The sequence below is a fragment of the Calonectris borealis genome, chromosome 5 (genome assembly GCF_964195595.1).
Source record: "Calonectris borealis chromosome 5, bCalBor7.hap1.2, whole genome shotgun sequence".
NCBI lineage: Eukaryota > Metazoa > Chordata > Aves > Procellariiformes > Procellariidae > Calonectris > Calonectris borealis.
The window spans coordinates 7,717,256-7,741,202 of NC_134316.1; the positions used below are offsets into that span (position 1 = coordinate 7,717,256).

A 23,947-nucleotide genomic window follows, 5' to 3' on the forward strand; every position below is an offset into this window, starting at 1 on the left:
CTCTCTGTTGCTTTTTGGGTTGTTTTTTTTTTGTCAACTGGTGATTTTGTTTATTCTCTTCTGATGCCCTTTTTCACATCTGGAGCCAGATCTTGTTTCCCCTGAAGTGAAGGGGCTTCCCTCAGGGAGGTAAATTAGCAGTTGAACTGGATCTGTGACTGATAGGAGCAGTGCCCTGCAAGGCAAGCTGGCTGGCGGGGGGGCTGTCCAGGGATTACCAGTGGTTTGCTTAGGTGCTATGCGTAGCTTTGTTTTCTTAGCAAATAAAGATAAATCTTTTGTTTAATGAGGTGTTTTTAAGCTTTTCTGAAAGTTTTTGCTCGAATGTGCTACAGTAGATGCATCTGTAGGTAGTCTTTGCTGTATTTGATGCCTCCCTCTTCCCCACCCTGGTTTGGCAGCACGCAGGTAGAGGCATATTGTTTGCATCCGAGAGGAGAGGGTGGGAAACAGCTCAGCCGGTGCCAAAATGGGTGTGAGTCTCCACTCTGTGGAGCACCATAATCTCAGCTGTGGGATCTGGTCCCTGTCGCTTCGAGACCTCCGATTCAGGAGAGCTCCTAGACTCGGCGCTTTCCTGGATTGGGGCCCGGAAGACAAGAGTAGATATATGTAAGCAGGACAAAATGAAGGATGTGCTATGTTATGAGAACAGCGGAAAGAATGAAATATAAGCTGATTTTACGGTGAACAAGTGAAGCAAATCGGCTAAAAGCTGCGAATTGGCACAGAATAGCATACCAACAGCCCCGTCTGCTCCTCATTCACGACACTGTCCCTACAACCACTGCTTAGTGCAGAAGAGAAATTTTCGTGCTGGAGTCTCTGGAAGTGCTTCATTCAGCTTTAGAAAATATAAAGGAATGTCTCTTAGGGTCAGGTGTGTAGTAATGTCTGTGGCTATTTTATCTGACAGTCAACAGCTCGTGTAGACTGATTTGTGCTTCTAGACAGTGCATCTTCCACATTGGTTTCCACTCAAATGTGGTTGCTGCATGCTTGCAAGCTGGGGTCTTTCACAGCCTCTGGCATGCAGTGTTTAAAGTGTTGTTTCTCTGCACTTGATCAAATGGAAAGGGCAGAGAAAAAAAAAAACCAGCCTCTCACGTTTCCATGTCATGTTTAATCAGTCACTGTGCAGGGCAGTTTAGTCCTGATTTACAGTTATGCTTACGAAGAGCAGTCCTGTTTTGAGATCCACATATCAGATCTCTGTGCCCCATTGACTCCACTGTATATAGTCTGTGAACTTTAATGCAACTTTCCACATGACTAAGGACTACTGAATAGCCTACAGAAGTTATTGGCTCTGCTAGTGTCTACTTTTCTTTATGGTTATTTAAAGGGATTGATTTGAAACCTGCAAACCCTGCACATAATGAGTTTGTATAAATCATTAAAAACCAGAGCTCGAAGGGGCCTCAAGGGTTTGTCTAGTTCAGCCACCTGCCCCAAGGCTGGATAACCTTTACCTAAATGCAAGTGCCTTGTACTTTCACTCTTCTTCTCCTTTGGTGTAGTTGTTACATTTGCATGTAATAACTTGTGTACTACCCTCTTACAGGCACGGACTCTCATTTACTGGATGTTTGAAATGAGAGCTCGGTGTTAGTTGGGAATTCTGGTACTGGTGCGATAAAAATAAGCAGTACTGCTCATCCGTGGAGGGATAAGTGATTAGACATGACTTATATTCTGCCATTCTTTTTGTCTCTAATGCATCCTTATGGAGGCACTTCACAAATAAAAAGCATGCAGATGCAATTTAAGAAGTAGCTACCTGTAACGATTACAGCCAAGTTCTTAAAGAAAGGAGCCCAGAATTAGACTCAGTCCTTAAGTCCCAGAGCACCTGGGAATATTTAGGTTAGAACTTCTGAAACTAAGAAACGTCTTTTCTACAAAAAGACCATTTTTCTGCCTTTCCTGCCCTCTTCATTCTTTTTTAAAGGCATGAAGGTCATGAGAAGGAGAAAAAATAAAAATTGAAACAAATTTTAAGATGTTGTGTAAAATTTATTTTTAAAAACTGTCCTTAAATATTAACTGCTTATCTGACTTTTAACAGGCATTCAGGCCTATGATCTTAAGGACCCAATTTTGAAAACTTTTGCTCTGAGATCTCCAGAATTGCCCAGCATTAATCCAATCATTTTGTTGATCTTTGTACCCACCTCGAATCAAGGAAGCTTTCAATATTAATGTCAGAGAATACGACCCCTGAGTTAGCATTAGGGAGGCTGATATATATATAGCTAAGGAAGAGGTCTCTGTCAACCTTAATAAATGTTTTGTACAATTTTTTAAAGCAAAGATCATGCCAGCAAATTGCTGTTGCATCTGCTCCTTCTGACTTGCTGAAATAGAAGATTTCTTGCAACATGACGTGTTGCAGCGGGTGAAGCTACTATATATGTAAGGGAGACAATGAGAAGATCAGTATTGTTGACATACTTGGCCTGCAGCAACTGCCATAGCTACCCAGGGAGAATTTGACTTTAGCTGTAGCAAGATCAGTGCCTGATGTTTCCTTGGTCAATAATTCCAATGTTTAGATTTTGTTCTTTATGCCAGTGAACATGTAGGTACTCTGGTTTTATGCAAACAGAGGAATTTTGTAAAGTCATCCAGCAACTTTTAGTATCAGTGGTGCAGTTGTAATACCTTGTCTTTAGATTCTAGTTCAGAGTCATCAGCTGCCTGTAATGATACAGAAATAAACTAAAAATAATAAGGCAGTAGAAAATTTCAACTATTACATGGCAACACTGTGGTAATAGTTGTCTATTTTACAATTCAACATTTCTGTGGGAGAAAATTCCATCTTCTGCCGGCGGTACCCTGGGCAGGACGCCGGGCACAGCTTTGCTTCTGCCCTCTGCGCACCAGCCAAGCCGGTGCTGAGGCTGGCAGTTAGCTGCTGGTGCGGGCCAGGATGCAGATTGCAAAGCCTATTCCCATGGAACAAGGGGAAAGCGTTACTCATCATTTGGCCTCTGAGTCACAACACCTTTGCTGTTAATAGGATCGAGATCCTCCCCTTTTATGAGGCTGTGCCTAAAGGCACAATTTAATTTCAGAATTGTATTACCCGATAATTATTCCGATTATTAAAGCAGGTGGCGGTATTCCAGCTGACAACAATGGAAACGGGAGCAAGCCGTCAAGTCTCAACTGTGTACAAGGTGTGATATATTCAAAACCACAGAGATCCTCCACACTCTGAGCTGATTTCTTCTGAGTCAATTAAAGTTTCACAAGCCCGATTTATTATTAACATCTAGAGCCACTTTCACAAATCTCTCGGCAGCATAATAAAGAAGTGCTCCTGAATCAGGAGACTTCCTACCAGCTAGTAGCTCAGGAGAGAAGAGGTTATTGCTCAGGAGCTAGGAGAGGTTATTTACTAGCTAAATCTCTGATCCAGGCACACTGCCGTGGCAAAGTCCATCCAATAAGGATGTGAATGTTTGCATCTGAAGTATTTCTGATCTATGGCGTTTCGGGGAAGTGTCATGGTGCCTTGCCAAAGGGGATCATGGCTTTTTTGTTTATTGTGTTGGAAAAGAAAGGGGACTGGAGGAGGGGACGGGGGGGAAGTTGGGAAAAGCAGGGTGAGCTGTGTAAGGTAGCAGGGGGAAATTATTCCATTTGCAAACCTCTGTGGTAGAAGGGGCGGTAGGAAGTGATCTCTTCAAACTCTTTATGGGCTTTAAAGTAAGCCTGCATGTGCTGTTGTAGCAAGGCTGCAGCACATTTCGGCATGCAGCCTCTGTGGCACCCGTGTTAGAGGCTGAGCTGGTGTGTGACATTTAGCGTGTGGGCTTCGGGTTTTCTCCTCCCTTCTCTGGATCTAGTTACGTTCCTTTTGACATTTACCTGAGTATGAAAATGTAGCAAGGTCCCGTGTCCTTGTTGACTTGTGCCGAAAAGCTGAATTAGAGTGCTTTGTATTTCTGTTTGTCAGTATGTCTTGACCATAAGTTGAGGAATTGTGTGCTTATCTATGTTTTTGGGGATTTTGACACAATCTTAGCAACTTAATTTAGCCTTTGCCATTGCCTGCGCCTTCTCTTAAATTTTCCCTCTTCTTTTAAACCATTCTTTCTAGCTGGAGCTCCCCATTTCAGTACTTCTCGTATCATTAGTTCAAAACCTGGTGCCCAAACAGCAGCCAGAATTTCTACCTTCAGCCACTGTTGAGCACAGAAGTGAGCAAAAATCTTGGCAGCTGGCTCCTGTTTCTTGCTTCTCTGCCCAGCCTTGATAAATGAGAAAGCCAGGGAGCTGTTCTGACTCTTGCCAGCTGGCCACGCTCCCAAAGAGACAGCCCACCCACTGTGAAGGTCAGAGCGTGGCACTGCCCGGCCGCTCTACCCTTGCATCAGCACGGAGCATGGAGCAAGCGCTGGTCCTGCCAGTCCTGCTCCCACTGGGGTCTCCTTGGGGCCAAGGCCAAGCCCTGCGGGAGGGTTACAGCTCTCCTTTGTGCTGCTTGGGATGCAGCAAGCCAGCGAGGATTCAGCCAGTCCGACTCACGCCTTGAACTGCAGAGTTAATTTCAAAGTTGTGATGGCCGATCGATGGCAGCCAGTCTGCTGGTGGTAGGTTTGAGATGGGACTAATGTAACTCATACCTGAAAGGACCATTTTTTCCATGTCCCTACACAAAGAGAAAATGCCCAAATAAGCCTTTATTGCATTATATCTGTTAAATAGATATCTTTTCTCTGTGACTGAGCCACTTGAAACATACTTTCCTGTCTGCTTTCAGAAAGGCCATACTAACCTGTGCTTCTTGTTGGAAATCATGATGTTTTGGAAAGGAGTCAGAGCAAAGTGAGACCGGCTTTCGAACTTCTAAAGCCACAAGATGTCTGCGGCTCAAGTGGGCTGAAGTCTGATTCATGAGTGGAGAATCTCTGTGTTGCACATCCCCTACGCTCTTCTGATCTAGCAGAATTGCCTTGCTCAGTCAAATTGGTGACTACCCTGACAGGGATAGCGCCAGGGGGAAAGTCAGGTATTTTGTGTGATAAAATTAATGGAAAACTGTCTTGCAGCCTCCCCTATTTACTGCACCTCATCATCTCCGGTCATAGCTGCCTTTGGGGTCCTTCAGGACTGACAGCTTTCCCCAAGCCGCAGGGCAGTCAGGAGAAGTTCCTGCCAGAGCTGTTGGATGCTGCTTCCCAGCATCACCTGGTGGCATCTCTGGATCCCTGCTGGCCAGGAAGCAAGGAAGCAGATTCCAACTATTGCCATGAACCAGTAAGCTGACATTGGACTAGGGATGTGTGAAAGGGAGGGGATGTCAAATGACGGTTTCTGGAGGCCTCGCTGTTACCTCTGCATGAGTTAAATGTGGCATGGAGTATCAGGTATCTCCCATGTTCTGTCATGTCTAGGACAGGTTAATTGAAGTCATTGTTCGACTGACCGAGAGCCTGCCCGACTTTCTCTCCACTTTCTTGCAACCAGACTCATGCTGAAATTCTCCAGCTCTTCTCCAGGGGAGCACCTAATATTTCCAAGTCTTTGCTCTGCTTGTGTCTTCCTTGAGACCTTGCTGTGGTTTGGGGTGGTTCAAGCTGTTCTCCTGTTCCCTGGGAGATGCGTCCAGTTACAAGATGGCTGTCCCTCAATGGAGTTGGCTTACAGATGTGAGCATATAATTCCTATAGGCTCCTGATCCCTAATTCCCTGAAGCCCACACTGAGTATGTAAGGATGTAGCCACTGGGTGTAACAGGCATTGCTCGCTCGCTCGCAGGCTTTTCCTTGGCCTGTCTTGGCAGGGCCGTTCGCAGCGTTGGCCAAGCGAGTGGCTGCGTCCCAGGCACTGTTATGTAAGGACAAATTTCAACATTAATTACGTGTCTTGGCTTTAGGTTTCATTCTGTCTCTCCGGACACCAGAAGTAGTCTCAGAAGATTCAGTGTGGCTTCTGCAAACAAAACAAACAAACTTTATTTTACAGGCTTTGGGCTCGACTGCTTTCTCCTGGAGCATCCGCTCTTTTGGGACATTTTCCCTTTGTTTCCCTGCCACTGAGAAGGGACAGCAGTTTTTCTGGAGACGCTGCCGAGCATAGCTAACACGCTGAAGTATTTGAGCCGCGGGAAGGCTGGCACTTCCAGTCAGACAGTTTAAAAAGGAAAACTTAACGTTTCCCTTTGCCATCTTCCTCATTCCAATAAGCCGGAGGAAGGATGGATGGACGGACAGACGCAATGCCCTGTTGCCAGCAGGGCTGCAGAGGTTGTCTGGGGCAGAAGTGTGTGCCGGGCGAGAGATGCCTGTGCGGATCATGTTCTCACCCTAATGGCTTTCCTCCCCCCATCCTCCTGCAACTGAAATCATTAATGCTCGTTAAGCCAGGATGGAAACAAACCCAAACAACAACAGTCTACAAAATAATTCGGTCACTCCAGACTGTTTTGTTTTTTTTTTTTTTCTCCAGTGAAGCAATTAGTCTCCTGTCATCCCGTTTTTAGCCAGACTGGAAACAATCAGCCGGACAATAGCGATTCCCCTCCTGGCAGGGCAGTCACCGGATCCGCTCCGTGATGGGAAAGGTGAGGCGCCTTCCCTCGCCTGTCTCTGGGGAAGAATCTTCCTAAAGAAATTCCTGTGGGCCTCCCTGAAAGCCCTGTTTTTGTGCAGCCCCTCCCGGTGAGTCACAGCCTCTGGCTCCTCTGAGAGCCCTCTGTACGGGTTGCGTTTTCTCTCAGCCCGCTGTAGCGTTAACCCTTCTGTGGTTTCGCCCAGGCGCTCTCATGCGTATATGACCCGTCCCACTCGCTGGCTGGTGATGTAGGTTGTGGGTGCCAGAAAGTCATGAAGTAATCTGTGGTTTATACCAACAACAGGCCAATATAGGGCTCGCACGGAGGGGGGGAGGATTTTTCCAGTCTTGCTCATCTGAGTGGTACTTGATCCTAGGAACGGCTCAGCCTGTGTAAGGGGACAGTGCTGTGGAGCAGGGGACCGCTGATGCGAGCAAATGCGCTGGAGTTTGGCAAAAAGCAAGGGGTGCGATAGGGAGGACAGGGGCCAGCTGGAGTCCTGTGGTAGCACCACAGAGAACCGCAACGCAGCTTGGACAGAGCAACCCTGGAAATCTCTCGATTCCTGTAACTGAGGCCCTTAGGGACATGGTTTAGTGGGCATGGTGTGTTGGGTTGACGGTTGGACACGATGATCTTAGAGGTCTTTTCCAACCTGTATGATTCTATGATTCTATGATTCTAACTGCTTGCGACATGACTAACATGAAGTGCTGTCCTCTGCCGAGGGCAAAGCCTGCACTGTGCCACACGCAGGGCCTTCCTCGAGCTGCTGAGGTTGGTTGTAGCACCTGGGGAAGCGCTGGATTCCCCCTCCATCGCTGCATCTCCCTGCAGGGCACCGTGCCTACCTGGCACACAGCACCCCTGCTGCCCCGAAAAGCATAGATGGGACAGGGCATGGAAGGTCAGGTTCAGGTAGGAAAGCAATGTGGCCGTGCTGCTGGAGGAGAAGGCTTAATCACCAGAAAGAGGGACCTTGCTGTCTTCAGCTTCTAAAAAGCAGCCCTGATGGCACCTTAGCGGCTGGCTGGTGCTAAACGCAAACTCTTTCCTCTAAAGGTGCAGGAGGAAGCTAAGCCCGAATCCATGTTCTGTCTCGTTTCTGCACATGAGGTAAAAGCCACAGGGTTGCTAGTTGGGTGCCAGAAAAAGCTCCAGCTGCCCGGGGCAACCGAGGACAAAGGGGAGCTCTGCTTGCTCGGCTGCTGGTTTAGCAGCAAGTCACCGCGTGTTTGAGCAATGCGTCACCAGTGCCGGAGCTCTGACATCTGTGGTATGAAGGTGCCGTGTGGGCACCAGAGCTGTCGGGCTGTGGAGCGCTTCGCCTTAAGATAGAAAGCTGGGGTGGAGAAGTGCTTGGCGAAGAAATCTGCCGTACAGGCTCGTCTTGGGGATGCGCAGTGGAAAGCGTTTCTGATCTCTGAAGCTTGGATTAGCTCTGGGGCACAGCCTGCTGCATCCAAACATCATACTGGGTGTCAGCTGCACCCGCGCCGTGTCTGGGCAGAGCCGCTCTGGGAGCATGCTTTGGTTGCTGTGGGGGAATGAAAGGCTGTTGATAAGGGTTGTCTTCTTGTTGGGCGTTTTCTGTTTTGAGTCATTCCAGCCATGGTAAAGATTGCTGGCGGTGCCAGGAGTGACAGCAAGCGCTCGGTCTGGGGTCGGAGAACCATGCCCAAGGGTTGAGTTCCAGGTAGCAGGGGGGCTGTGGAGACACAGGCATGTGTGATGGAAACTCAGAGATTCAAAACCAGTAGTACAAAATTAAGGAATTGGCTGGAGAGGAAGCAAGCTGGGTTTGCATTCGTATCACTTGTGGTGCTTCCCAAGTCACTACAGGGACAATGTGGGGTGGGAAGTGAAAGTAACCCTGTGTTTAAAAGTTGATTCCCAATGCACATGGATGTAATCTTGATGTGAAAGTGGCTGCTACGTCATGGTGTGGTTGCTTTCCTGTTACAGTCTAGCACAAAGTATGCTGCAGCACCCTCACCACCATCACCCACGCAATGTTCTCTGCTCTCACAACTCTACTGTGAAATCATTTCTCATGCAAAGTCGTGAAGAAGTTTGCAAACCATTTGTAAAGTAAAGCACTGTGAAGTCTGCTTGAGAACAGAAATGGGGGACAGGTAAACCACACGTGTATGGTGTCCCCAAAGTGCAGAGAGGACACAGGTCATCTCTTGCTCCTTGTCTGCATAGCCTATCTAGAACAGTTCCAGGAATTCATTAGCTTTAATGTATCTTTTGTGGGTGATGCATTTCAGCATGTTAAAATTAAAATAATTCACTTTTTGTTCCTTTTTCTCAGGGCAGTAAAGAGTTGTTCTGCTTCCCCTGGGCCTCTATGGTCTTCCATTAGTCCTAAATCAATTATTTATTCATGGGGAGAGTATCTGAAAACAGCAGTCCAGTCTAAGACTAGCAGCACTTGACTGTGTAGTGAGTTTGAAGTACTTGATGACTGAACCCACTGGAATTGTCAATAACATTAAGAACTACTTTCCTGCCACAAAATAAAAATATAGCCTTATAGGTGGAGCGTGCTAAGCTTTGATGAGGACATGAGCTAAAAACCAATGTACGTTAGATGTCACCTGAGTGTACCTTTAGCAAGCACAGACAAGGAATTTTTTGAAAAACATCTTGCCTTCAAGTTGACTAACTTTTGTATTGTGATTGAAAATGTGTATTGTTGTGCAATTCTGGCCTGTTTGAACATGGGAGGTTTAGATACAAAATCTTTAATTCCGAGTTTTGATCTGGTGTGGTGTCATCACACCTCTCAGCAGAGATTCCTGTCTGGTTTGCTTGTTGTTTCTTGTCTCCCTAGATTAGAAATAAATTTCAGTGAGGATTTGTGGTGTCTTCTTCCTGCAGAAAGGGATTTATAATCAAGGGATTTATACTCGAGCATATAGTCAAGGCCTGTGTAAGTGAGAGGGACCTGACAGCTTCCGATCTTCCCCAGTTGAAATAGTAAAATCCAAGAGTCATGTAGTCTGTGGTGTTGGCCTGAAAAGGGGTGAGTTAAGAACAGTTGTCACAGACGCCTTCCAGTAAGCAAGGCGTCCTGATCCTGGAAAGACGGGTGAACACAGAGTCACAATGTGAATTGACTCTGAATCAGCCAACTGAAAGGCACATGCTACTCGTGGGTAACACCCCCAAATTTCCATCTTAGCTGGAGCTTCCTGCACGCTGAAGTTAGTCATTATTCCCATTCCTGTCCTTAAAATGCTTCCCTTACACAAACTTCCCAGTTCCGCTCCCTGGAGTTGATACTCTGCGGATTGGGTGATGAAAGGAAAGGAGTGCTGATTCTTCATGTTGCAAGGATGTGTCTGTAGATGCCCATGGAAGGGCTGGCTTGTTTATTGGGAGAAGGACTATAATCTTTGGGCTGGAAAGCAGTCTTCTAGTGTGGTGCCGCAGAAGGCCGAGTCATGCCAGGTAGACGTAGTCCCAGAGACACACAATACCTCTGGGTATCCTCCTCCATGGTCCAAAGTGCTCTACTGCAGACTGGGGTGATGCCAGTTGAGTTGCAGTGAATCTCATGCAGGCACTTGACAGATCTGTGGGCTAAAAACTCAAGAGGTGAGCCCTGTAAAGAGAGACCTTCCTCATTCAAGTCCCATTTCTATCCTTTTTCTAGATGGGGTCAGTTAAGACAGGGCTTATTTTCATTTTCTGACTCATTTGTTTCATATATTACAGGAGCAAGGGAGTTGGCAGCTTTCTGTGCGTGGTAGCCATGTCAGCTGAGCATTGATTGACTCCTGCTCTAAGTCACCTCTGCTTTGCTTGCAATCGGACAGCTAGCTAAGGCACCTAATTTGGGAGCTTAGATATCCTTCCCAGCTGGTGAGTCAAATTTTAGAGGGGCTGAACTGCCTTGGGAAAGCACCTGTCTCCCTCTCTAGCTGGAGAGGGAGCCCTGGCCAAAGAGACTCGTGGGTTAAATACCTGACGTGACACGGGGACGACACCGGCCAGCATTGTTCACAGGCCGTTTGGGGTCTGTTTGCTGCCCATATGGCTTTTGGGGTGGCGCACGGGATCCAGCCTGTGCCTGTTGGCCTGGCACAAAGCTCAATGTCGTTGGTTCCTGTGCACAGGCAGCTTGGGAGGAGTCCCCAGCAGTGGGAGTGGGATTGCAGAGAGCTCGGCATGCCCAGCCAGGAATTTCACCTGGCTCTGCCCTGCTTATCCAGGATACTTGGTCTCCACACAGCCCTGGGTGAATCACCCGTAATGAGTGAATAGCAGCAGTAATCCACATGAAATGAGAAACTAAATCTTGGGATAATGACCCATTTGCTAGGCTCCTACCTTTTGCATCTGATTTCACTTGCTGCTATTTAAGTGATTGTTGTGGTGAGCAGCAGAGAGATCAGAGCAGTCAGGAAAGCACTTTGTTTGCCCGCAGGTTCGCTGGAGTCTTAGAAAAAAATAGAATCATTGATATCAGTGATGGTCTCAGTTTTTTTAAGAAACAACTCTGAAGACAGCATCTCCTAGGAAATATATTTAAACCGTCTTCCAAGGGGGGCTAGGCAGTACCCCCTGCTGCGCAGTGCTGGGGTGCCTGTGTGCTTTGTGCCCACAACGTGTCCCTAGCACGGAGACTGCTCTTCCGCCGCGTGCACAAAAATTCAGTGCAGATGGTGAGATTTTCAAAAGCGCCCATGCTGGCTCAGTGTTGCTCCTTCAGAAGTCAGTAGTAAATTTAGCAGTGGAAATCTACAGGCCAAAGCAAAGTGCTTTTAAAAATCCTGTCTAAAAATACAATACTTTTGCCTTCAGCTTTGTTCATTCCATTATAGAAAGGAGATTAGTGCCTATAGCCTTAGCTTTATAAATCTGGATCTGTAATTCAGAGCTGTAATAAGGTTAAGTAATTTTTTTTTTTTCTAAGGGCCTAATCCGAAATTGACTGAACCTGACAGGATTTTTTCAGCTGATTTCCCTGGATTCAGGATCAAGCTGAGAGTAAAGCGAATCTTATCCATATCGGATGAATATGGAGAAGTCTGCCTGACTAGACATACAGGTTCAATGCAGGAGTGTCGTCTTCCCCGCAAAGCCCTGCTGGCATTACCAATACTGCCCGAGCCGTTGCCAGAGGCAGTCTGCACATGTGATCGTGATGGATAGGGCCACTTTTATTGTTATTTTTTTTTTCCTTTGATATTTCCTGGAGTGAAACAGTCCTCCAAAGACTGAGTGCGGGGAGGTGGATTTCACGGCAGCTGAAGATGATTAGCAGTGAGAGCGCAGGAGAGTCGCTTTGGTGTGAGCTACTCTCTAATTCCCCCGGGGCAGGCTTAGTGGCACGCAGTGGTGAAATGGGGACGTGTCACTCGGTGCAGGTGGAAGGAGAAGCCTTTTCAGCAACGCAGTCCTGCCCCGATCCTACCAGGACAGCTCGGAGCTGGGACAGGGCCTTCGAGCAGCTCTACGTTGGGCTGTGGGCAGTTGGTGATGGTTAATCTTGGGTAACTCTCCCTCCATCTTGAAGCACTGAGACCATGTTGCACTGCGGGCACAAGCCTGATTTCATTTTCATTTCGGTATCAGGCTTCAAATCAACATTGGTTTATTTTTGTCAAGGTGACATAATAGGCTTATGCTTTTTAACCTCTCTTGGCACCGTCAGTCATAAGTCCACATCTGATTCTTGCTCATGCATTTGGGTCTCGAGTCTGTTGTATGCCTCCTCTGAAGACTTCAGGCAAGGGGACTCACAGAAAGAAGCGTTGTGGTTTGGTTTTTTTTTTTTCCTCTTTCCCTCTTTTTCTGGCAAGGGTAAAATAGAAGCTCTGTTGGGAGCAACTCAGCAAGGGATGTTTCAGGGCCAGCAAATTCCAGTGTCGCTGCCCAGTGGGACCGAGGAGTCTATCACAGGACGACGCTGGCGGCTCATCTGGAGAGGGAGTGCGTGGCGTGCATACCGAGAGCTGGACAGGAAGCCTTTTTCTGTCCACCCCTCGCCTTCCTGCAGTAAATGGGAGGACGTTTGCTCTGGGATTTGGGGAAATACCTCAAGTGTAACTCCTCCTTCCTGACTAGAGTCCCACATAAAAGTGCAGCAAATAATATATAGATTATATATACATATATATATAAAAAAAGTATGCACACAAATGTGGACATATAAATATATATGGATTGCGCCATCTTTGGGATTACTCCAACGCGGCAATCTCTAGCGCGTCTGTGTTTCAGCAGTAATGACTCCGGCTCTCGGCTGCCCCATTTCACAAGAGTGTCTTTTTGCCCTTGTAAAGCTGCCTTTGGAAACTATCATTAGCTCTCTTACAGCTGCTGTGCATCTAATAAAGGGGAAGCTTATAGGTGTGCCTGACCCTCAAGGGACTCAGGGCACCCGTGGGGTCCCATTGGATCTGTACCACTCGGCTTCAGACCCACTAACGTGGTGGAAGCTTTGTGATTATCTATTGTGGTATGCCGAGGTTTTTTTTTAAGTCTGTGCCTGGATACTTTAGCCTACCACCCTAATTTAACTGGAGGATGAATCATGCTTGTTCATCTCAATAGCAATGAAATCATGTCGGTAATTGTGTTAGCTTCCACAGACGCTTTTCTGAAGTGCCCAGAGGGATGGGAGGTGGGACTGCTGGCGCTTCAAACCATCAGAGAGGTCTTGGATCCCAGGTAATGCCAGGTCCTTTGCCGTAAGAGAAGTCAACGCCTTGGGCACTGCTTCGTCTCCGGAGCGGCAGCCCAGGGAATGCCGGGAGGGGACTGATGCTCTGATGTGGTCTGGGGAACCGGCTTCCAGAGAGACCCTGCCAGCAGGAAGGGGTCAGGCTGGTGGGGAGCCGGCAGCACCGGGTTGCAGCCTATCTCCACCAAAAAACCCATGGTGCTGCTTTAACCCAGGTAGATGGCTTGCAGAAACTTGTCCTTATGCTTGAAGGGCTGCCTGACTTTAAGATTAAAATGTAATAACAGAGCGCTTCTGGATACAAGTGCTTGCCAATCAGAGTTTAGTCTGAAGCCCAAGCAACAGAGCAAGAATGTATTTTAAAGCTTAGTCAGACTTATCCCTGTGAGTGCGTAAGACTGATACAGAGTGCTTTTGGACATACTGAAGAGCACAGATGCAGGTGGGTATGAGGATCTCCCTCTGTCTTGCACAAATTCAAACACCCATGACCTTGCCCTCCAGAGTGGTCCTTGGCCATGTGCTCTGGTGTGAGTTTTCAGAGAGGTTCAGCCGTGCCTTCTGGCGTTGTATCTGACCCCGGTCGCGAGTCCGTATTGCATCACTCTATATCACCCTGGTGGCTGCAAGAGAGGTGGAGCCTGCTTGGGAGGCTGCGTGGCCGTAATCTGTCATGCCTTTATCCTAACACATGGGTGCAGAGCATTTCAAAAGGTTTGTGCTCTGCGTGCCAGTGTGGGTGGGTTAAGTGAAGCAGAGAAAAGCCATGAGGCTCTGTTATATTCTGCCATGTTCCTCCTCTGCATCCCTCTGCGGAGTCTGCAGGATGTGCTGTGGTGGGATGAGCCGTAAAATCCCCAGGAATGGTGCTGGGCTCCTGGCTGGAGAACTGCTCAGGTACTGAGATGCCTGTGAGATCAACCTTCCCCACGAGCCTCCTTGTCTCCCAGAGCTGCACAAAGCAGCTGGCAAGGAGAGGCGGCTGTCTCCTGTTGTATGGCCTAGAAATGAGTGTTAATTTTCAGTGGGGTTTCACTCGCTCGTACCACTTATCCTGGGTCTGAGGTGGATTCTTGTATCATTATGTCACATTTCTGCTTTTGCTTCGTTTCTGAGAAATGCAGAAGTTCAGTCTGGAGCTGTTGTGGTTGTATTTACAGTCCCTAAACACTTCAGCATGGCCAGCTTTTGAAAACAACTTCTGGTTGTTAGGACAGTGCAGAAGGGCACCTTGCAATCGTTTCATTCGTACTTTCTAGTAGTTATGAATTACAAATATCTGGAGAGATCTTCCCTTCATTTCTGTCCTGCTACATTGCACTGCGAGTTGCAGTACGCCTGCCGTAGTCGAGCTGTCTGCATGCATGCTGGTGGTCTGAACGGGTTTGCACCTCAGAAGTTGATTGGAAACTAAAAGGAACGTTTTCTTTATCCAAGAGAATGTTTTTCAAGAAAACAAGGAGTTGAAGTTATGTTTTGCCGTCCCTGCGCTGTTATTTCGACATTACTTCGTGCAGTGCCTGGAAGGTCAGAGCGCATGGACTAAATCCCACAGGGTTTAGGGATTGCGTTGTGAAGCTGTGGGCTCATAGAGCAACGCTTTCCATCTCAGCATGTCAGCCCCAAGCGGTGGTGTAAGTAAGTGGCTACACGCGGGTTATATTCTGTGTAACAGCGCTGAGCCTTACCTCTGGTTTTCGCTTGGTTCTGTGCCCAGGAGGGTGCCCTCTGTAAGCTCCAGCTATCCTAATTTTCCCCTTTAAAGTACAACAGGAGTTGAATTAGAGGAAGCCTCCGAGGCTGGAAGGGAACAGCAGCTCGTCCTCTCATTTGGCAGCAAAACTCAGGATTTCAAACTGGTTTTCTCCAGCTCGGTGCAGCTCGATCTTTTTCTTATCTCTGCTTTGTGGCTCTCTTTTTCAAAGGCCAGTAACCTGGTTTTTCATTTGTGATTTCAATATTTCCCCCTACCCTAAAGATGTGGTAGCAGCTAAGCAAATAGCAGCAGGCTCAGCCTGGGTTTTTATGTCTTAGCTCTGGTAGAATATATTGCAGGTGTCTTCTTTAGCCTGTATTTACTGCTGCCTCCTGACACTCAGCTTTACCACTGCTTGGGAAATTTGCTTAACTCTTCCTTGACACTGTGAGAATATGAGTTTCTGGTTATAAAAACTTACCTGACCATAAAAATAAATAATGGTTGGTTGTTATTAGAAAAATGTGGGAGATGTGAGCCATTTTCTGTGAAGGAATTTTTAAGTGAGTTCTCTACAACCCAAGGCACACGGGATTGGAAATAGCCTTAATTCCCAAAGTGGTATGAAATCTTGGGAACAAAACGTGGAGGTCCCTAGTCCAAAGCCGGTGGGAATGGAATTGTGAAAATAATTATTTGCTTTGAGTTTGGTAACTGAGTCTCCAAAATTTGGTGTGGAAAGAAAGATAGAAAATTGTTTCAGATTTTGTGGGCCCAAAATAATTTTTAGGGCTTTTTTAAAGCAACAATATTTTTTTTGCAACTCAAGAGAGTGTTGGTTTCAAGTAAAATAAAATATTTCGGTTTGGGTGTTATTAATGAATGCAAAAGAAAATGGGAAACGATATTAGCTTCACATGAGTATTTAGGGCTTTACATAAAACTGAGACCTCCATCTGTTCTCCTCCTTATTTAATCAAATTATTGGTTTACATCTGTTGTCCACTGTATTTGGAGCAAGGCCTCCAACTTGAAAAATCCCACCTCTTCAATAACTATCTTACCAACTGTGCTATTCTGCAGGTTGTACGTCTTTCGTTCTCCTCTGTTGAAGTTGCTTCATGTTGCAAAAAGTAATTACAATTTCACTGGAGCAGGAGTTGGAAACACGTATTGCTTTGGCTACCAGAGCAGGCAATAGAAACACATTTTTCTCCATCATGATGGAGATTTCAGTATTTCTATGAAATAAAATTACTTCAGCAGAAGAGGTGGAGAAAAATCAAAATCTACTCCCTGCTTGCACAGGGGGTTTGAATGCACATTTGCTCACCCCAAAGGTGTTTCCAAAAGAGTGTCTAAATGGTCTTGCATGCTGAAGACTTGAAAAAGCAAAATTTTCCCTTTCAGAAATGCCAAAATTATTAATTTAGCTAATTCCAGGTTTAGGGATTTTATTTTTAATTGTGTGTATATATATATTTTTTTTTTTAACATTTGACTGGAGTATTTCACTACTCACACCTATGTTTGTGGCTAGCTCCCATTGCTCTGTACCTAAGTCTTTCATGACTAAATGATTTGCATCGAGATGGGAACAGCAGGCTTTTATGAGCTTTAAACTGGACCTTTGGAATTACCAAACCTGGGATAACCTCAAACCGAGGCATTGAAACTGGAAGCTAGTGTCTGTCACCACTACTTCTGCGAAGATGATCTTTACTACGTGCACAGCCCTTACAACACAGGGTGGTGAAACCGAAAGAGGGAAAAAGAAAACCAAATCTCATCCTTTCAAATACAGTTTCTACATCACGAGTGAGATGATCTGAGCAGAGCAAGTGGCAGGTACGTGTATAACACCTATTCACTGGCAAAAACCCCTGGTGCAGGGAAATTGCATTTGACAGATGCTTCAGAAAAGGAATGGATCATCTGCAATTGTAATTTTGGGTTTTTTTACGAATGTTAAACTCAAGCGGCAGATGTATAAAGAACACCTCTTCCAGCGAGTGACGCTGAAGCAGCTCATTTTGTCATTTCTTCTGGGTCTAGACTAAACGGAGGCCGTTAAGCCGATGTGCCGCAGCTGCCTGCGAGGACAAAGGCTGCCTTTCTGAGTCGGGATGAAGCCTGTTTTCCAGTGGAGGTTTGCCAGTGAAAGGCAGAACCTCAGCAGGACCTTAGAAATGCAGCCCTCAGAAAACCTCTCCGCCGTTATTGCTTCATCGAACTGCTAAAAATATTGAATGGAAAATGCAAGTATTAAGGAAATGAGGTAGATTTGGGCTTTCTGAGCTGGATGACTTCCAGTTTCATCAGCTTCCCGGAATCCTTGCTGCAAAAATGAAGAGCTCCTTGTAAATCTCAGAAACCTGTCAGTGTTTTTCCTCTCAAGTGGCTGTGCTGGTTCACGGGGTACGACGCGTAGGGAGAGCTGTCAACGTTGAGCAGTGAGTACAGAGCTTACGACTGCTGGAATCGCTTGAGACAAACGCTCAAACACAAGACCAAACCGTGACTTTCCCAGAGAATTATCCTATGGGGCTGCCGGAGAGGAACCACATGGCTGAGCCTGCCGCTGTGCTGGCCCACGAGACCTGCTCATGAATAGTGAATAGCATTGAGAAGTCTTGTCTGGTCACAGGAGGTCCTCTTCGAAAATGATCTCCACGTAGCCGGAGTGCCTGAGCAAGTGAGAGGAGATTAATGTCATGTTACAGGTTATGTGAAAATAGCAAAAGCAAGTTTTGGATTTCACGTTGCTGGAAAGAAGTCAGGAGAAGCCGGTATCCCAACTGCAGGAGGAGACAACAGGCGCTCTTAATGGGTTTAATGTGCAATGTAGAGAAGCGAAAGGGCTGGAAGTTTGCCTTGGGTGGTTAAAACTGTGCTCGCTCAGCGAGAGGCAGATAGTTTAAATGTAATGGCCGTTACATATATAGAGGCTCTCTGGGAGGACGCAGCAAGCGCAGAGTGCTCTTGCACCTGCAGAAGCTCCTGCCATCTTGATGATGAGCATCATGCATTACGCAGCTAGCAGGGATTTGGGGCTTTCTGCATCGTGTCGTGTGGGGCAGAGGCTGAGAGGTGGCAGTGGCTGGTGGTCTGGTCTGTAGAGCTGGCCCTGCCTCGTGGCTCTGTCTTGCCTCTGCTCCTCAGGCTTTCCATGAGGGACTGTAACCTGCTCACTCAATGTATAAGAAAGTGTGTGTTGAGGTATTCCCAAAGCATGCCGGGACGTGACGGATGTTTTGGGGAGTGAGGGGAGGTTTGGAAGGGGGATCTCCAAACAGGTTCACCAAAATTCCCCTTCCAGTCGCACCTTTAGGGGCACCCTCAACAGTCAGGCCTGCCCAGGACCGAAAAGGTATTTGCTTCATTTAAAACTGACCCAAGAATAAACTGTGCGTGTCGACCGCATCATTGCAGATTCCTGGAAACAAGGCCTGCCTTCATGCTTGGAGGGCTTCCCTGCTCTGCCAGGAACCACAGGGAAGAGCAACAGGAGCCTTGGCTGTAAACTGCTGCTGAAGGCATAGTGTCATGGGCGAGCACGTACAATACCTCTCACTGTGCTCGCCTAAAGCCCTTCCAGGACGAGCCTTTGCCCACATGCCTTAGCAGCCATTTTTGATCCTCAGAAGGGGAAAAATAAGTGTCTTCTGCTAAGCATCCCACCCAGAGCAAACACTGCAGCATAAGACAGGCGTGGGCACTGTCCTCAGCATCCAAATTTCACTGGCCACCGGATAGCTGGTGGGCCTGCTGGGAAGCGCAGCATCATTGCAGAGGGCTTTTTGCTGGCTTGTGTTGCCATGCTGTGTTAAAGTTGAAGAGAGCGGATGTATGATCTTGGGATTGAGATCCGGAGCTGGAATTCAGGAAGCTGGTGTTTAGTCTTGGCTCTGGGGGACATGGGCAAATTTCTTAACCTCTACTCCTCGCTTTCCCATCCATTCAAAAGAGGCTAATAATACTTTTTCTTATCTCTTTAGGAGAGGATGTGGCCCTGATTGTCTAGCACAGTGCGTCATTGATCTTTCCACTGCAACAGTGAAGTTGAGGGAGAGCGCTCTCAAGCTCCAGAGAGGCTTCTGGTGGTAGTGTGGGCTGTAGAAATGCCAATGCACATCAGAACAATGGACCACCTGATTTTCACTTTAAGATTGTAGATGGAGGATGAACAGGATCAAGCTGGATTCAGATGTCAGCTCACCCATAGGTGTTCATATTGATATGGAGATGCCACCACCTATGTTACCACCCTCCCTATTACTCCCCCTTCCCAGGGAAATAGATGTCCAACCAGAGGGCAAAATGGATCAAGTTCCAGCATGGATTTCATGGGGCCCTGAGACCCTCAAATGTATTTAGTTATTTGATCCTTAACTGGGCATCTGAATGACTTTGCAAGTGGCTTTGTCTAGGTCTATAAGGTGTCCTCCATCTCAGTAAAATGGCGATGGTAACACTTCCCTGCCTCAGAGCTGCTGTAAGGGCTCTGTGCAACTCTTGGGCCAATACCTTAGAAAATGAACCGTGACCTATTTGTACTGCACAGAGCTCCCATCATAGCTCCTTTCCTCCATCTGTGACGGTGCCTAGAGCTTGTCTGGCAGCTGAAAAGCAGAGGTGCTACGAGCTGGGATGTATTTTTAGGAAGGCATTGCCTAAGTCTGCAGATGACCCCGTGCTTTCTGGTCATGTTCCTGACAGCGCTTCTGGCTGCAGGCTATTCCCTCAGGCAATCTCAAGGTCAGGCAAGCTGATAAGCTTTGTTAGGGCTCTGTCATTTTGGCAGCTCTGCTTCTGATGAGGAGCTCCCAGGCTGTTAGAGGTGACGTACTGGGAAATGTGCCTTTCTGCAGCTTGTTTGGCTGCAGGTCTCTTGTGACAGTGACAAGGAGTTCCCCACCCCAATGAGCACTATGGGGGACATTCACTTCTTACATTAGCGCAGTCCTGGTGGAATCGATACATCTGGGAGCACTTTAAGACTTTGCTTTATGATGGAGGCATCCCATGCTGGCCGAAGATTCCCCCTGCCCATGTGGCCTGGTGTCGGCAGGGAGTTTCTTTTCTTCTCAGCCTGGATAACTCCGGGTGGGGTTTATCAGCCAGGCTTGCCCTGATACAGGGAAGCCTGGGACTTAACCCCCCACGCCTCGGGAGGGGATCTGCTGCCTCTCTGAAGAGGCCTTGCACGCCTCCCCGGCTGCAGCTGCGTGCTCCCAGCGCGATGCTTTGCTGAATCAGAGCACGTCCCGTGCGGGGCGTTTTGCTGCATCATAACATCGTTACGCAATTTGACAGCTCTGGCAACCTCTGCTCCAGTGAGTCCCAGAGCTAAATGAGCAGGAGCTCTGCCAGCCGGGCTTGTGGTGTGTTTGGAAAGCCATGTGGGCGAACTCGTATAGCACCTGCCCATATTAAATGCAGTTCGGAAGAATGATGTTTGTTCCTCCCTCCCTTTTGTAAGAGATGAAGCAAAAGAAAGCCCCTCCTGCGTGACTTCTGTTTATTTTTTTATGATGATGAGGCTTGTCCAGTTTACAGGTTAAGCTTCTGAGGCCTGGGACGCTGCCTCCATTTGTGCTGGGGCTGCTCCAAGCACGTAGCGACTCGGTGAACGATTCTCGTTGCAGGGACTTGAAGCTGGACAACGTGCTGCTGGACTACGAGGGTCACTGCAAGCTGGCAGACTTTGGAATGTGCAAAGAGGGCATTCACGATGGCATTACCACGGCCACCTTCTGTGGTACACCAGACTACATCGCTCCGGAGGTATAGGAAACCTTTCTTTGGCCAGGAAAACTTGGTTACAATATGAAAAGCGTAGGTTAGCTTTGGAACAGCAGGTGTACTCTCTGGTGTCTTGAGCTACACCTTATTTGACTGCCGGGTGCAAGGTTTCATTCTAGACGTATGCTTGTATTATCAGTCCCTTGTGCAAGCAAAGCATGAGTAAACCTTCAGGCTGCTGTAGGCACCAAGATAAGCCTATATTTTTTTTTTTAGGAAACGTGAGGTGAAAAATGGAGGCACAGCTGCAAAAATCTTGAGAGGGGCACATACAGATACCGGCCCAGTTTGATTTGAAAGGAGATTGAATTCTCCCTCGTTACCCAAGTCCTTTTTCTACCGCCTCCCGTTCCCTGTCATTCCCCAATCTCACTACAAAATTAATAAACACCTCTTTAAGGAACAGCTGCCCTCCAGATGCTGCCAGATGTTCTGACAGGGTTTCAGATCCTTCTTCAACACAATTGAATTTTTGTCTGTGGTTGGTGTTTGTGCCTTTCTCACACACTCGCGCTCCTTCCCCTCTCCAGCTGAAAGCCTTGCCGTTGGAGCCGGGTAAGCATTTCCTTCCCAGTGGCAAGGAAAAGGCGATGTCAACCCACACACATGGCTGCTCTGCCGCCTCTGAGGCTCAGCCAGTTTTGCTGAAATGCCCCTTCTCCTCCTGCTAAGCCCTAGCATCATTTCTAAGGGCTTGTTTCCTAGGTGGCCCTGTGAGCCGCCAAGCTAGTTCAGCCCTTGTTTAATGCATCTGATGTACCTTTGTGCTGATCTGGGGGTTCCCAGCTTGAGATCACCTGTATGTTCCTGGACGTACAGCCAGCCTAGCAGAGAGCGCTGTTGGGACATAGTGAGAACTGCGTTAATGTTTCCAAATCCTTTTTCCTCCCCTGCTCAGTTTAAGAAGCTTCAAGGTTGATATTTCTTTCCCATCCCTTCTTCAGATCCTGCAGGAGATGCTGTACGGCCCTGACGTGGACTGGTGGGCCATGGGCGTGCTGCTGTACGAGATGCTGTGTGGCCACGCACCCTTCGAGGCGGAGAACGAGGATGACCTCTTCGAGGCCATTCTGAACGACGAAGTTGTCTACCCAACGTGGCTCCAGCAGGACGCAGTAGCAATCCTCAAAGCAGTGAGTTCCTTTGCTCTCTGTCCTGGCTTTTTTTCAGCCTACATCTAGCAAAAGAAAACAGGACTGGGGTATGGGCACTCAGAAATCGCGGTTCCTCTGACCCTGACCCTTTTCTTATCTTGGATTAAAGGGTAAACAAAAAGAAAAATCCTGCCACGCTTAGGTGTGTTTGCATAGTTATGTCCTTTATACCGTTCAGCAGCTAACTTGGCAGGCAAAGTGTATGCATGTCTGTGTGTCTGGACATTCCCCTGCTGACTTAATGATTTACAACATATGGTCATCTTCCAGAACAGAGCAGCAGGCACACCCAGTATTTAATCAGTAGTGACCATATGATTTCCATGCTACTGGAGTGGCGAAGAAGTGAAGTCTTCATGATAATCCTTCGTTCTGACTGTTGGTAATACCAGCCATCCCCCAGGGATTGCTGTCTACCTGCATACAAAGACAGGTGTTTGATTTTTTTTGTGTGTTTGGGAGAAAAAAAAATGGGGCTGTACAGCAAACAGTTTGAGGAAAGCTGTTGCTGGCTACACTTAGTCCTTGTTCTACCTTGTATTCCTGAATTTTCCCAGAACTCTCTTATCCACATGCCTCACATCTTTGCCTGTGACATGGAAGTGAAGCTTTTTAAGATTTCAGGCTGTGCGTGTACAAACAGTGCCTACTGCACCGGAGCTGTCTGGCTTTACTGTAATGAATCAAAAGGTGATTAAATGACGAGGGTGTTAACCTAGGAATCAGGAGACCCAACTTGGCTGTTCTGCTACTGACTTCTTCCTGCCCCTCATCAAATCACTTAGTATCTCTAAGCACCCTTCAGAGAGAGAAGGATCAGAGTATTTCCTTTCTTTGCAAAAGCACTGTGAAAAAAGATGCATTTAAAACTGGATACTACTAAATATTGTGGTAATAGAGGATCTAAGAAATAGTTGGGTAAGATAGCAATTTATAATAACTTGTGGAGCACTGACTGAAAGAAATGGGTTAATAAATGATGGGACCATTTAAAGGAAAGAGGAGAGTTTGTTTTCATCAGATCTTTAGTAGCGAGAATCTGGAAGTTTTCTGCTGAAAGGTTTCTGTTGGATATGACCTGAGCAACTACTTTCTGTAGCTGAAAATGCATCTAATAAATTCCACAGAAATCAACTGAGAATAAAATCCACTTCTTGAGGAGACAAAGGGTTGTGCTTTGAAATCACAGGTGTTGTGCTTAGGAGTGATCGTTTGTCATGCTGAAGGCCCTCTTGGGTTTTGGAAATAACCTGCAGCATATTTAAAATTAAAAAGAAAAAATGTGTCGTTCAGACTCATTGCAGCTTCTGGAGCAGCGTTCATGTTGTTGGATTGGGACTCTTGAATGCGCGAGCCAATTCATCTTCTGCAGTGACAAGTAATAGCAGAGTAGATTTGTTGCAGGTATCTTGCATAAGTATGAGATGGAGTTAAAATGTCGTCAGATAGATGCTCATCATAACAGGAATTTCAGGGTATAAAATATGATTTGTGTTTTAGCCTCTTGATGAAATGCTTATTTTCCTAATTCTGATAGGAACCTCATAGAAACAGCCAGCACAAGCTGCAGTCACCCCAGGCTGCTCTAGCCCATGTTCAGAGGCCAACTTTTAACAGCGGGTCCCTTCTGTGATTAACAGGCAAGCAGCGTGATGAGAGGCACTGGAGAAAGAGGGCCAGAATTGAGGAGGGAGCTAAGAATTTAAATAGAGATCGACCCAGCATCTCCAGTCAACTTTAGCAATGGCTGGTTACTTGCCTGAAAAAGGTCTCCTCTCCACCGCTCTGCTTGTCTGCTGTGTCACGTGCTGCTGGTGAAACCCAAATGAAAGCAAAACTGAGTCTCTGAACTGCACATGCGTTGCTCGAGAGAAGCACTATGCTATGTCTGGTTTGGGGAAAAGGCTGAAATTTAGGGCATTAACCAAGAGCCTTGCGATTAACTAGTGGGAGGTTACAATTGATATTTTTACTGGACCTTCAGTTCTTTAGTGTTTCTGTTCCCTGAGTGACTGCTACCTGGA

At 47.0% G+C, this 23,947-nt stretch overlaps 1 protein-coding gene across 1 annotated transcript in view; it reads left to right on the forward strand.

Moving 5' to 3' along the window:
- Positions 1-23,947, forward strand: part of PRKCH (protein kinase C eta) — a 118,392-nt gene that overhangs the window by 76,768 nt on the left and 17,677 nt on the right. Inside the window, exons 11-12 of the mRNA XM_075150875.1 lie at positions 20,613-20,751; positions 21,714-21,902. Of these exons, the coding sequence (XP_075006976.1) occupies positions 20,613-20,751; positions 21,714-21,902 (328 nt within the window). The remainder of the gene's footprint in view (positions 1-20,612; positions 20,752-21,713; positions 21,903-23,947) is intronic.